This window comes from Barbus barbus (assembly GCF_936440315.1).
Source record: "Barbus barbus genome assembly, chromosome: 33".
NCBI classification, from domain to species: domain Eukaryota; kingdom Metazoa; phylum Chordata; class Actinopteri; order Cypriniformes; family Cyprinidae; genus Barbus; species Barbus barbus.
In genome coordinates this window covers 4,010,374-4,026,047 of record NC_136761.1, presented here as the reverse complement: position 1 = coordinate 4,026,047, position 15,674 = coordinate 4,010,374, and the positions used below count along the sequence as shown (strand labels likewise).

Genomic DNA, 15,674 nt, shown 5'->3' with positions numbered 1-15,674 from the left:
CAAGCACTTAACCACCCAACCCTTAAACCACTGCACTTACAAAAAATAAAAATGTAATTTTAGATAAAAGTATCTAATAAATGCATAAATGTAAGAACATGCCAATAATAAAATGTGAAACATACTCAAACAAATCACATGTGGTACAGTACAGCAGGCTGCAGTAGTGTTAACATGTGACCAGTTGATCTAGTTGACACCACCATTGTATAAAAATAATAAATAAATCTCTATGTATCTCTGTGGTAATATTGCAGAACTCTCAGCACACTTTATACATATGAATGGTTTACAGCATGATGTCACACGGTTTCATTTAGCTGTTTTAGACAGTGGAAAAATCACACAGATGTGCAGCACACTGCTCTCTCTTTTATGTCACATGAAAGCCTTAATTTCCTTCAGTTACTCTTAATAACTGACACATGTTCACTATTACCTCCATCTCAAGCTCTCTGAACACGTCAACATCCGTTCAGGGAGAAGCTTTTGAATGCAGGGGGCTGTTCCATAAAAGACGCTAAGAAATGCGGGGATTAAAGTCCAAAACCTGACTTGAAATAACCTAACAAATCAATCGGGACTAAAGCGGTTCCATAAACGACAATTCAAGTTCACGCAATCTGGCTAATGCTATCCAGGTTCAGTGAGTCAGGATAATGTGACGTACACGCTTATTCTGAAGCAGCCCTTAATGTCGATCATGGATCAAATCGATCCACCATAGCAAACAGCGAATATTTGTGCTGTTTAACGCATTTGAAACATTGTGTTTTCCTCAGTGCATAACTGATACGTCACAGGTATATTTTTTACATCTGTAAATGTCAGAAAGCCATGCAAATATATCCATTTAGCTGTCAGGAGTGGGCGGGGCTTATGCGAGAGAACGAGCGCTGCGGCGCGCATGCGCGCTACACAGACAGAGCAGAATAGAATACTAGCGCAAGAATTCTGAATAAAATATACATTCTGCTAAAATATTTGTTGTTGGACATTAAATGTGACACATAGAATTTTACTACATATAAGTGTATTTTTATGATAGCAGCAACTGTTAATCACTAGCTCAAATGAGTTAAATGTGTGTTCCTCTTATCAGTTAAAATGTACTCTGATTTCTATTATAAATTTACATTTTTAATTCAGTGATTTTAACTTTTGATTGTGTTTTTATGCTTTAATGCTTTAAAGAGCCATTTTAGATTGTAATGTTTTAATGTTCTAATAACCATAAAAGGTACAGCTGTCATAAATTCAGAGAGAAAGGCTGCATGGCTATAAACGTCTGATCAACTTCTGATTTAACTATATGTTAAAATGTCATTCGCCTACATTTTGGGCACAATACATTAAATACAGTTGGTTGTAGCCTATTTTTTATTTATTGGATTATTTAAGGTGTATTTTCTGTATACTTTTATTTTTGGACCGATAATAAATTAAACTGACTGTATGTGAGAGAGTCAGTGGTAATATGGATGCGTTCCTATTGGTCCGAGTTAGAGGAGCTCAGCTTAGCCTGCTCCGGACCAGGTTAGTTTGCCAGCATAAGTTGCCGGGGTAACTGAGTTTGAACTTTTTTAAATTTGATTTATGAAACCGAATCTACCAAAAATAAGCCTGACTAACCGAAATAAGCCTGGCTTATACTCTAATCTTGGTTTATGGAACAGCCCCCAGATCTAATTTTAGCAGAGCATGCCGTTGCTGATTTTGGCATTGGGTTCCAATACAAACTGGACTGGGAGTACAGCGGAAGAATTTGTATTATACATTTCTGGGGGGTATAACATTAATTCTTTTAAGAGCACGACCAAGGCATCTACATTTATTTGTTTGACTGAAGAATTTCATTTTAAATGTTTTTGCTCTTTGAGAGATATCACTACAAGATTTCATACACGTTTATATGTTAGTAAACAGTTTATGCTTGAATTCATAATATGTAAAATACTAATTTGATATTGACAATATTGACATGCAAGATTTAAGTCAAACTTAAATCAGACATTTCACCCCACCGCTTCTGGGCGTATGTTACAGGTTTTGTGATGCTGTAGTGCTGCTATACAAAAGCAGTGACTCATCTGAGGTTTTGTATCATAGTTGATGTCCAGTACAGCTGTGAATATCACCTCAGAACAGCAAAGCTTCCAGTGTGTTAATGCTTAATATTACAGCTACTGGGGAGATAAAATGTCCTGGAAAATTGAAATACGTTTCAGCATTTCATCAGCATATTAGTCAGAAATGAACAACTGGAATGCATAAGAAAGAGAAATAGAAAGAATTCACAGTAATCTCACTGGCACTGATGTACAAAGTTATAGCGCCTCCTAGAGGCCACAAATACAAAGCACCACACGGATTGAATGTCGAACAACTCAGACAAACATTTTAGGAAGTTGACATTTTTAGTCTCTCTAACATTATTCTAGTGAATTTTTTAAATGTGTGTTGATTAGAAATGCATACATTTACACATTACCAGTTAACAGAAAATATAAAATGCTTATGTAAAAATGAAAAGTTAATGACTCTTGGTTGTCATTTCCACCACATTGATTTTTCCTGCAATAAAGATATTTCTAGCATTAATGTACTTGTTTACATTACGCTCTCAGTGAACATGATGTATGAAGAAAACATTAAAAATGTCTAAATATCACTTGGGAGCAGAATATTTTTATTGTGCATAATTTCCAGTCGAGTTGTAATTTTTGTAAAATTATTCCAAAAGTGAAACATTTTAATTGTATTTAGGATGCATAAAATAGTTTAGCTAGACAAACAAGTTATCAATCCTGAGAGATCCATATTTATGTCCATTGGTGGATATTGTCAATACAAAAATCAGTTAAAAGCCTCTAGTTGAAATATAAACGTAATGATATATTAAGTAAGCTAATTTTATCTACTTGAAAATACTAACAGTAATGGTTTAAATTAAACATTTGAATAACTGATGGTTTTGCATGAGTATACTGTTTCCATTTGATGGACAAAATAAACTCACACACTTTGAGTCTTTCCTGGAGCAATCAATAGTATCCTGTATTCATTTTTTATATAAATAAATTTTATATAAAACTTTCTTTAGAGGAGAAAAAATATATATATTTGTGGTTTTGTCACTTATTCCATTGCAGGTGCTAAAGCTTTCCCTGTCCTCAGCTTCCTGCAGACTTTTCATGTGTGTTCGGTCAGGCCCAGAACATGACTAAAGAAGTGCAGCAGGTCCAGTCCCAGATAGACCTGCGTCATGGTGCAGACGACCCCCAGCCCGGCCAGAGCGATCAGCACCCACAGCATCTTTGCACTGAAGTACAGCGGCTCCAGTCTGCCAGCGGACAGTAAGGGGTCAGCAACACGACTGCACAAACACGGACATAGCTACAGTGCTGGATCACTCACCTGCCCTGAGCAGACTCTGAATAGCCGTGGAAGTACTGATACCGTCCATAAAGGTACAGCAGCCCGAACAACACTGCCAGCGCTAGAGAGCAAGAAAATCATCATGTCATTTTCTGTGTGAGCAGTTTGTTCATATCTCTAAACCCAAGTAATTGTAATGCTTGACTTAACCTAATATTGATCACCACCTTAATTTAGGCTTACATTTATTCCTTTATGTCTGAATGGAGGTGTTTTTGAAGAGCACAGCAGCAACAGAAGTATAGTTTTGCATAAAACAAAATTTCAAGGGATTTTTTGTTTACATGCAAATCAGAGGTGCGAGATGTCAGATGTGAGAGCGGTTTAATTTAGATTTTTTTTTTTTACCATGTAATCTAGATAGACTTTAAATATCTAACCAAAACAAGGCAGGCATATTATTTATAAAGTCCTCACAAGGGAAAGTTCCCCTTTGTACACGCCTCTGGTTTAGATGCTCGCTCAACACAGCCAAGCTATTTTGCTGCTCTACCAGTTTGTAGTCTGTCAAGTGCCTTAAAACCACATCCAAGCAGACCAGCCTGAAGGAACATCTTGGCATTTTTATTCTTTCAAATGTAACATTCTAGATGCTCTCTTTTGCTGTAAATAAATCAAGATGTTTTCAGAGTGCAGTGTGTTTCTGATTGCACCAGTAGCAGAATATATATCTGATATGTGACCCTGGAGCACAAAACCAGTCATAAGTAGCAATAACCATCAATACAATGGTATGGGTCAAAATTATCGATTTTTCTTTTACGCCAAAAATCATTAGGATATTAAGTAAAGATCATTTTCTATGAAGATATTTTGTAAATTTCCTATTTTGTAATATGCATTGCTAAGGACTTTATTTATAACTTTAAAGGCGATATATAGACTAAATGGTGGTCGAGGGTCACATATTTGTGAGCACATCAAGCTGCTCGAGCGTGTTTTATAATTAAGAGGCTGCCACGAACTATAAAAGTGTGGTCGCTGCATTTTATCAAGATTAATTCATATGTTATGTGAGCACAAAGTTAAACTGCCTAAATAATAATTCTTGTTTTTTATCCTATATTTTTCCGTACAGGGAAACTCACCTTGACTGAAGAAAATTCCAGCCAACCAAAGCGAGAAGACGAACAGGGGGAAATACTCTGAACAGTTTGCTCTGGTGAAGCAAGAATATGACAAATGAGACTAAACCTGTCGAGATCAACATTCCTCTCGGTGACGTCATTAGTTCTTGATTCAGTTGAACTTGACAGATGCCTGACTGACTTACTGGGCTCGAAAGACCCTCTCAAACTCCGGGGGTCCGGTGGTGGCAGGAGGAGAGACCGAGTGCTTTCTCCGCGCGTAGATCACCTTCAGAGAGAAGTACGCTGACAGGAAGGGGACACATTTACCACATCACATCAAACAGATTGGAAAGGTGAAGAAATGACTAACACGCATTGCAAAATATCCTGCTCTTAATCTGGATGTTTGCTTTTTCATTAAAAACATATCCATCATGCTTAAAACAGCATAACCTACATGATGACATATTTATTTTTATTGTTGTACAAACATTATATTACAGAAAAAGCGTGAGAACCTATCAAAAATGAATTTGTCCAACTATCCAAGACGTATATTATTTTAAAATGCGCAAATCATACAATGCAATCTGTTTCTCTGATCACGTGAAAGTAAAAACTGACCAATACTGATTTGATTGAGCATCTACAATCATGTGGTAATTACCTTGTTCCAGCAATCCCAACAGTGTGACGGCTGCTAACAGCACGACCTGATCCAGCATCATTTCTGTGGACCGTGAGACCAGACACTATCCTCTAAACCCGTTCACACCACACTCAAGGCAGCTCTTTTAATCACTGATTTATATTAGCATGACTGGAGTGGGCGGGACATGGCTATAACCCAAATGACATTATTAGCGAGACTTGTCAGCACATAGAGGGTAGGCCTATATGATGCCTTCACAAACGTAAACGAGAAACTGCCCCATTTACCTTTGAAAGAAATTGCTAATTGTCTTAATTTCATGGAAAATCTGGTATAAGAACTAATTTGATCATTTGCGAACAAAAGATGCATTTGCCCTCCTTTTATTCCATGGATTTTTTGGTATCACTTTACATTAAGGTTCATTAGTTAATAACATTAGTAAACATGATCTATGAATTAACACTACTTCTACAGCATTTATTCATTTTAATTTCAGCATTTACTGATGCATTATTAAAATCACAAGTTGTGTTTGTTAACATTAGTTAATGCACTGTGAACTAAAGTGAATAAACAATGAACAACTATTTACATTAACATTAACAAAGATTAATAAATAGTGTAATAAATGCATTGTTCATGTTAGTTAATACATTAATGTTAACAAATGACACATTGTAAAGTGTTAGCGCTTTAAAAAAAAAAATTCATGGATCATTACTTATTTTGTGTCAAGATGCTTTTTAATCTGGGGGTATGTTTATTGGAATGAGTCATGTTCATTTGTACTGCATTAGAGTATTTTCTGAACCTCATTACACATCAAAAATAAGTTGCTAATGCACAAACCTTTCAAGTCAAGTTACCTTTATGTAGCGCTTTTAACAATACAGATTGTGTCAAAGCACTTCACAGTATCCAATTGGAGGATAGAGTGTCAGTAATGTATAATAATTAGATTAAACACTCAATTCTCAGTTAAAGGCATTTCATTATTGAATTGTGATGTCATTGTCTAGCTCAGTTTAGTTTAAATAGTGTCTATGAAATCAAATTGACGATAATCGCTAGAAATCAAGTGTCCCCAACTGAGCAAGCCAGAGGCGACAGCGGCAAGGAACCAAAACTCCCTCTGTGACAGAATGGAGAAAAAAACCTTGGGAGAAACCAGGCTCAGTCGGGGGGCCAGTTCTCCTCTGGCCAGGATATTATTGTTTATTTATCGATTTAATTAATTTTATATGTATAAGTGTATTAAATTTCTATTTTTGTATTGTTGCAAGTTCTAACAATAATAGTATTATGTAGTTAGGTATTTTATTATATTTTTAGTTTTGTTTTATTTTGAGTTTTATTGTATTTTTAATCGAGGTCTTCACTGGAGAGTGTGTCTGCCTCCCGAACAGCGTTAGGTAGATTGTTCCAGAGTTTGGGTGCTAAATAGGAAAACGATCTGCCGCCTGCAGTTGATTTTGATATTCTAGGTATTATCAAACGGCCAGAGTTTTGAGAACGCAGCAGACGTGGAGGACTATAATGTGATAAGAGCTCGCTCAGGTACCGAGGAGCTAAGCCATTCAGGGCTTTATCTAGTTAACAAGATTTTAAAATCTATACGATGTTTGATGGGGAGCCAGTGCAGTGTTGACAGAACCGGGCTAATATGGTCGTACTTCCTGGTTCTAGTAAGAACTTTAGCTGCTGCATTTTGGACCAGCTGTAGTTTGTTGATCAAGCGTGCAGAGCAACCACCCAATAAAGCATTACAATAGTCTAACCTTGAGGTCATAAACGCATGAATTAGTATTTCTGCATTTGACGTTGAGGGCATAGGTCAAGTGTTAGATAGTGTTCTAGGTTATTACATGTGGGGTTTTTAGGTCAAGACATGCATAAAACAAAAACACACCAAACAAGTCCGTTTCTAGAGAACTATATTTACACAATACTCGTTTTACAGAGAACAATAATAAAAAGGTATAAAATACTTACAAAATTTTGCGACAATGTACATATAAAAATAAGATCTATCTTCTCCTGAACAATAAAAACTGCATACATACAAGATAATATATAAATATACAGGAAATGCGGTCACAGAATCTCGGATGATCAGGTTCAGACCAGCACCTGACCTGCCCTTAATGTAACATCAGACACCAGAGGGAGAAACAAACAGGAATATTAACCCTCTCACCCACACAGAAGCTCGGGGCTTTTCAGAAAAGAAAAAAAAACAAAAACAAAAAAAAAAAAAAACACACAACTTAGTGTACTGTAACATGAAAGTCTAATGACGCAAACTACTTTCACTGTAGGGTTCATCCTCCTCACTATTAGTCTCAGCTACACTCCTTCAAGCGGTCATGCCCTGATTAAACCACAACGCATCTACTTCCTAAATTTAGTCAGTCAACGAGAAACTAACCAATGAACAAACCATATGGAACTTAAACGATGACAACTTTAGTTTAGGTAAACGGTCACTTTATTCCCTCACGCCGTTCCAAACTCACATGACTATCTTTAGTGGAAGATGAAAATGAAGAATGTTAATAAACACAGGCTCAGTTTTCTGGATGGAGAAGAGGCTTCAGTACTCGGAATACACTGATTTGGTGAAGAGCAGCTAGTTACTATATGAATCAACGTGTGCCATTAAACAAAATCACTTCGCAATTTGGAATAATTTTTTTGGAGTTTACAATGAAAACGATTTTAGATGAATTTGGACACTTTTGCATCAGAAGTGCTGTACTTCTCATTCATTTCTATGGTATCCACAATCAGTGACGGATTATCATTCACATCTGACAGCAATTCAGTGACGTCAAGGATATAATGTGATTGGTTATCAAGGCACATGTGATCCACGTTGATTGTTACACCAACGTTCATTCTCCAACAGCAGAACCATACAGGGGTGAGTTTCCCGTACAACCATGCAACTCGCTGACTAACCACCATAGTACGATGCATTGTTGTGGAAAGAAACTAGCTAGTCACGACTGTTTCCCAAACACGATCGCATCTCCGTCGTTTGAACCACATTAGTTCAACAACATAGGGCCATTGTTAATGACGTCACACGGATGTTGTGGAGGAATAACTTCTGCTATTTAACTGATTGGAGAGCTCCAATATGCTGCTGTATTGAACATGGCACCTGATGACTAATTTAATATTTTTGGTTCCCTGTCATTTTGCTTTATTTTATGTTTGATTCATCACGGGTTCCCTCTTACGTCATACTCCGGGGTTCCCTTAAGTATTTATGCATATGCACACTCTTCAAAAATGGCGCTTATTGTGAGGACGCGCCAAAATATATGGATTAAAATGCATTTATATTTAGATCGAATGGAAAATATAGATTGTACTGCATGTTAGCCAATTGTGCTCAAGAGCATATTCATTTTAGCCCATACGCCTTACTAACAAGAAACTATGCTTCTAACCACAGGTCAAGAGCTGTAGTTCCAACCACGCAAGTTTGCCACACTGTTTGCAAATGTTCGTTTGAACTATGGTTTCGGCTAACACTGAATCATTGAACCATGTTGGTAACGACAGAACTTGCGACCATAGTTGGCCAACGATGCTTTTGCGAAACGCACCCCAGCTCGGCATCTCCCTATAAAAGACCATCTCTGTTTTCTAGTGATCCTGTAGAATTGATTATCTAGTTCAGGTGTTTTATTTGGGTTGGGGCTAAACCCTGCTGGGAGGTGGCCCTCCCATCATGAAGCAAAGTCACATGGATTTACACCAACATGGTTAATAAATTATTCAAATTTTGGGTTCACTATTGCTTTAGACTGTTTTACTGGTAAATCACATGTTGCACATCTTCAAGTGTGCAAATTTAAGGCCTATGGAAGGGTGTCAAGACATTGAACAGAACCTCCTCGTGCCTACAGCAAACACATAGGCAACACAACCGTATATACTCGTCAAAAGAAAATTCAGTGGTTTTACTGAGCCACAGGTTCAGTAGTAGAGCATTTCCCTCTTTGACATTTTCAGTCCAGAAAATACTTCAGTGACAAGCTCTGTGCTCTACTTGACCGCTGTTATATACACCATATATATACTCAGAGAACACAGCAGTTTTGACCATGACATGAGCAGTTTCACCATCTCTAAAAACGTGATGTGGATGTATACATTTTCTCCTCTACCAAAGGCACTAGTATGGGCTGTTATGTGTCCGTCGCTCATTGGTGACTGGCCAACAGCTCGTCTAGATCATCCATCCACTCTTGCGTTGTCGGATTCTTCAACAGAGAGTCCACCAGGTCAGTCTCGGCAGAAAACCCGGACAAGCTGCTTCCTGATTGGGCGCTGTAGCTAAACTGGAGCTGCTGATTGGCTGTCCTGTTGAGCTGATAGGCCTGACTGCACTGAAGTCCTGCGGTGCGGTTGGGTCCAGCCTGTGGCTGGCTGAAAGGCCTCAAGTCAGGCAGAACCTGCTGATTTTGAGACTGCACTTGTGGCTGCCCCTGCTGGGCTGTCTGCTGGCCAGGAGGCGGCAGCTGTTGGGACATGCCTGGGTTATTGGTCCGTTGCTGGTTTAAGTTAGGCATCATTTGTCCAGGATTCATACCTGCCAGGGTTCTACCAGCTGCACTATTTCCCATGCCACCCTGGGGAAACGGGGTGTTGTTGGGAAGTTTGGACAATCTTGACTGCATCTGGAAGCCAGAGTTGGGGAAACCTGCTGGCATGCCTCCGTTAGCAGAGCCGGGCTGGAGACCTGGATGCTGTTGGGGCTGCTGCTGCCATGACTGGGCCTGTGAGGGCAAGGCACCTTGGATACTGGTTTGCATGGAGCTGTGCATAGCAGAGCCCATGTTATTAGCCAAGGCATTGGGCATGCTGTTGGGCATACGGGCCAGCTGCTGCTGCTGTTTCAGCATAGCTGCATTGGGCTGGTTTTTCAAGTGAGCTTGTTGCTGAGCCGCTAGAACATTCTGGCGGTAAGCGGCAGACATGGAGGACACTGGTGGTCTCTGCTGGTTTGGGTGGGAAGGATTCATGGGCATGTTGCCGTAGAGGACTTGTTGCACGTCGAGACCGCCTGCGCAGGATGGGAGGTTCATGTCTGCTTGACTGGCAGCTGGAGCGGGACCAGTGCTTGAGCCTGTATTCTGGCCAACCCCCATTCCCATCATGCCTTGTGCCTGAGAGAACATCCGTTGCGTTCCAGGGGTGGGGCCACTCAGAGAGCTGACATTTCCTATTGGTTGAGATGCACCTATAAAATGGATTTGGAAAATATATAGGGTGAATTTTCATTTCATGCAGATTTTAAGCAATACTCCTTAACCAAACCAGAAACATTCTACACTTGTGCATATACGCAACATTTTTGACAAGTCAAGTCGCTTACTGCAGGCTTGTTTTTAAGACCAGGCTGCTTGCTTCTCTTGCATGATCTGACAACACTGTAGCAAATGTGTTTAGAACGCTGTTTCAATTTTATTTTACCAGCTTCACGTTGCAGGGAAAATCATAATTTACTCAACTTCATTTTCTTCCAAACCCATAAGACTTTTAATCTTTGAAACACAAATTAAAATTATTTTAAATGAAACCTGAGAGGCATCATGAAACAAATCTACATGAACCTAGAGGTCTTGTGAAGAGATGTGTCTGCCTAACAAAAAGAACATTTAACTTCAGCTTTTATTGACATTTAAACAAATCAACACATACATAAAGTGTAGGTCAAATATATGTTCATGGCATCTTCATGATTTTTTGGGATCGTTTTGATTTGATTCAAAACATTCATTTGATTATTCTTAAAACACAAAATCTCTTAGGTTTGGAATAACATGAAGGTGAATAAACACTTTTAGGTGAACTAAGCTTTTAAAAGTAGACTCGCAGATGAACGATAGCTGCTGTATGTAACAGCACCACACACTAAACGTACTGCGTGCCTGTCATTCAAATGAGTCTATCAATAAACACACTTGCAAATCAGATGGGGTTGTTTGTGGACTACAAACAAAAGGCTACTTGTGTTGACCTACAGAGCCAGGAAGCTCGTGTCATACTGAAATTCTCGTAATCAGAAAAACACAGGTCTCGTTTACACCCGTTTAACATCTGACTCATGTGATCCAATCTTAAATCAAGCAGCATAAAATTATAACCAAACCGCTTAATTATACTTGGAGGTGGTCAGGTATGGATGACCACATCTAACTTCTAGCATCCACCCATATGTGTCCTGATGCATTCTGCACCACTGAATGCCTGTTGATGTAAGATGTAACAAACTGCAGGAGTTAAAGGGGCCAGGTGATGATCAAGAAAAGAAAGGGGAATACCAGAGATGGTGTGTTCACTGAAGCCGGAGGAGTGCTGCTGGGCCAGGCAGGGCGGCACACCAGTGAACTGAGAGACCTGTTGCTGCTGCTGGAATGGGTTTTGCTGGGCCTGCGGGTTCTGTTGGTCCTGGTACTGAGGCGGTGGACGGGTCAGATGCCTCTGCAGCTGCTGTTCTTGCTGCCGCTGCTTCTCCTGAGTCAAACACACTTCAGTTAGTAATTCAAATACTGTGATCAACAGGAGTTTTCCATGATATTAACAGACTTTTAGGAGAGGAAAAACAGTTGCCAAAGGTTTTATTAATCTTGTGAGGCTGCTGCCCTCTAGAGGTGGACTTTCAAAACAAGACAACTCAGAGAAATTATGGATTAAGGATAGATAGTATACAGTTTTGTTTACTGGGCATGCGCACATCAATAGTGTAACTTTATCAGACTGTACAATAATTACTGTTTTTGCATTATTGTAAGGGGTAGGTGTAGACGTTGATAAAGTAACATTTATTGTTAGCTTCCTGTTTTAGCTGTATCCCTTCTAGCCACAACCGAATTGATGGAATGAACTTTAGCAGGAACTTTGCAAACAGTGATGATGTTTCTCTGGTGACAGAAAAATTACAGTTTTCAAGTAGCAGTCTATGGAAGCCATGGAATAAAAGAAAAGGGGTTAATTTGAGTTTAGATTTCAAAATTCTGATTTCATTTTCGCAACTCCGAGATTCTCACAATTATGATTAGGAAAAACAACTCGTCATTCTCTCTTTTCCCCTCGGCTCTGCGTTTAGCTTCAAATGGCTTCTGACGTGAGTACTCTATAAAAATGATTTGCCTCCCGATTCTGACATCCAAAAGGCACAAAAATAATTTATCTTATTCCATGGATTTTACCCATTTCCCTCCACTTGTTACCAGTGTTGTTCTGCCTCCACTATGCGCACGCAGCTGCAAGTGACGTAACTCTGATGTCTACTCCAAACAGATCTATACACAAACACACATTTCTGCTCCAAGTTTGGTTGAAATGAGCCACTTTTGAAGTAGTAGTAAAATATATCCATCTGCTGATAAAAACTGAATTCCATATTTGCAAGCACAACTGTATTATTTGGTTAAAGACTTATTATGAGGATTATTATTAATAAAAAAAATGTAATTGAACATTGCTGTCTTTATTCATGTTACTATTACTTATCTATATTATATAAGCAAAAATAACAAGATTATTGGACACGGCACCTGCTCGGCTATCATGTGTCTCTGGAGGAACTGCTTCTGCTGATTGATCAGCTGCATCTGCTGCTGTTGCTTCATGTAGGCCACGTTACTGTGGCTCCCCGGGATGCTGTTGCTGCTCTGCTGTGGCGTCATAGTGTTACCCGGGCCCGGAACATGAGTGCTGGAGGGGTAAGACCCTGAGTCCTGCAGAGACGGAGCGAGAAATGACTCATTAAACACTAAAAATGACAGAAAATAAAATATGTCTGATTTGACGACTTATTTTTAGCTCATTGCCACATCAGCGTCACAGGCCATTTTATGGCAAACAAAGATTATACATTAGAAAAACAATGTAGTAGTACACAATACAAAAATTAATTAAAACGATTATAAAACAAACTTTTGAACACGAAATTCTAGAAAAGAAAACTTTTGAAAGAAATTGTAAAAGGTTTTTCTGGGTGCATCTTGTATAACAAATCCTTAAGAGTTTGTCCTGATAATAACTTTTGACATTAAATATTGGGCAGACCAAAAGCACATGTTTCACCGTCAAGCGAGTCCCACAATATTGACATTTATCAATAAATGTCCATGAGTTAATCTACCATGTCCAATACGATACCTTGTATACAGAACTCGGTCATGCCTAGATTTAAAAGAATAAATACATCTTGTTCCTACAACAGAATTAACTTCAAAAAGTTTTGACATTCTTTGCATTCTGCTTGCCATTTCTCCAATATGTATTTCTGATTTGACCATTTCCCCCCTCTTACAAGCTGTGGGGAATGAGAGGACCATGCATCCTTATTTAATTAATTTTAACATCAACTTGCAGTTTTTTTTTTTTACTTACTTAGACTTCTACTTTAATTTACATGGATATGCCTTACTACATGTAGTTGTAATAATCTGTGCTGTGGGAAGTTTTATTCAAACATTATAGAAGAGAAATGCTCCCTGCTGCCAATAGTATCTTCAAGGTCAGCAGATGAGGAGCTACCAAATGACACTTCGATGGTACTTGTGTTAACCTGCAGAGCCAGGAAGCTCATGCCATACTGAACTTTGTTTTTTGAGAAGAAAAACAGAAGTCTGATATTAGCAGCCTTGGCAGTAATTAAAATCACATGACACTGAAGACTGCAGTAATGGCTGATGAAAATTCAGCTTTGCCACCAGGAATAGGATTACATTTTTAAAAAAGTATATTAAAACTGTTATTATACACTGAAAATATTTCACAATATTACTGTTTTTACTGTATATTTTGGTCAAATAAATGCAGTCTTGAACATTAGAGATAACGCATTAAAACCTTACTGATCCCAAACTGTCAACAAAATTAAAATACATAAAATAAAAATAAACATGCATACACATTTCTTATATGTGTATATAAAGAAAATGATCTTGATGTATCGCTAATATAGCACTGCAGAAAGAACCAGAATTTAGGTAGCAAATACTAATGGACACCTAAAATTAAGGCTTTATTTTCTGTTTAGTATATCTTATTTGTTCCTTCTGATTTTGTGGTTTAGTATAACTAGGACACATTCTTGGCAGGTTGTGTGTGATTCCCCCTCCTACAGTATAATTAATGCAATCCACACCAGCTGAATGCTTCAAATCTCACGGCTTTGAAACTCCCATTAAATTCAAGCATCAAAGCCACCGAACAGCACATCTCCTCTCTGATCGGACCCGATCGTGAGGCAAAAAGCTTCCTCAGCACCTCTGGACTACAGACAGAGGCGAAGACAGTTTAAAAATATATCAGAGATACCAGCGCTGGCAGGCACCCTTTCACAACAAACACCCGGCACACTCTCGCACACACACACAGAGCAGAGGTATTTCGAGGTCAGTGACGACACTAAACGCTGTTATCTGAAGAGTGAGATGCAGACAGATTTTAATGAGTTAACAAGTCGATGAACCATGGAAGTAAAAGTTGATCTCTCACAAGAAAGTAAAAACTAAATGGGTTAAAGAGCTATATTTAAACAGAAATAACGATTAAAAAGGGGGGGCTGATCCGAAAATACTCTGCGCAGGACGACGGCCAGCACGCATGAAAGACTGCTTTGTCGTCCACTCCTCTCCCTCCCTGGCTCTGTCTGTCCTTTTCTCTGTTGACTCGTCTCTGGCAGCCCATCCCAGCCCCCACCGCAGTGTGTGTGTGTGTGTGTGTGTGTGTGTGTGTGTGTGTGAGAGAGCGAGAGAATGGCTGTCTGCTCTCTGCTCCTTAGCAACCAGCTGCCTGACCCAGACAAACTGTTCAACCCTGGGGCGCATGAGGCCCACTGCCAGACACACACGGGCCGAAAGAAATACCTCCAGCTGGATCATATACTCAATGTTTTTATTTTATATATTAATTTGCTGCCAACTGTGAATATTGCTATGATTTTGTCATGACTGTTAGTCACCATTAAAATCCAAATTATATTGATTATTCTCAGTTTATATGGAATATTGCAGTGTTTATAAAGTATTCATCCATCCACATAATTATTTTAATAATCATGTGCTCTCATAATTTTTAAGCAAAACCCTCTCCTCCTTGCAACATCTCCATAATAATAATAATAATAATAATAATAAAATAAAGTGCAAACGTTGTATTTGCATCTATAAAGATCCACTTGCAATTTATTTTTTCTCCGTTTTCCACTGTACATATTTAAATTTTTACTTTTATTTATATGGATATCTCTTACCAAATGCCTTATTGCATAGTTGTGTGCTGAGGGTAGTTATATTCATTTCGTTAAAAATGCTTGAAAGAAACACTCCCTGCTGCCAAGAATATCTTCAAGGTTAGCGGATGAGGAGTAAGTTATTCGCTTCCTAGGAGGTTTTTTTAAGGTCTCTGGCTGCTCTTGAAGTGGCTGTTATTATAAAGTGGTGTTGATCACACTCAGCTTGGAAACGTCACAGATA

At 38.7% G+C, this 15,674-nt stretch overlaps 2 protein-coding genes across 2 annotated transcripts in view; both read right to left on the bottom strand.

The window, feature by feature from the left end:
• Positions 1 to 353: 353 nt before the first annotated feature.
• LOC306853659 (leukotriene C4 synthase-like) lies at positions 354 to 5,290 on the bottom strand. Its single transcript, XM_079391225.1, has 6 exons — positions 5,176 to 5,290; positions 4,712 to 4,811; positions 4,527 to 4,597; positions 3,418 to 3,499; positions 2,222 to 3,343; positions 354 to 445 (listed from the first exon to the last, which is right to left on the bottom strand). The coding sequence occupies exons 1-5, from the start codon at positions 5,234 to 5,236 to the stop codon at positions 3,193 to 3,195; spliced, it is 465 nt and encodes a 154-aa protein (XP_079247351.1). The 5' UTR covers positions 5,237 to 5,290; the 3' UTR covers positions 354 to 445; positions 2,222 to 3,192.
• A 1,790-nt stretch (positions 5,291 to 7,080) lies between these two features.
• The window catches only part of LOC306853383 (mastermind-like protein 1), a 38,411-nt gene continuing 29,817 nt past the window's right edge, over positions 7,081 to 15,674 (bottom strand). The window contains exons 3-5 of the mRNA XM_079390742.1: positions 12,741 to 12,923; positions 11,505 to 11,697; positions 7,081 to 10,420 (exon numbers count right to left, since the gene is read on the bottom strand). Coding sequence (XP_079246868.1) covers positions 9,381 to 10,420; positions 11,505 to 11,697; positions 12,741 to 12,923 — 1,416 coding nt within the window. The 3' untranslated portion in view covers positions 7,081 to 9,380. The remainder of the gene's footprint in view (positions 10,421 to 11,504; positions 11,698 to 12,740; positions 12,924 to 15,674) is intronic.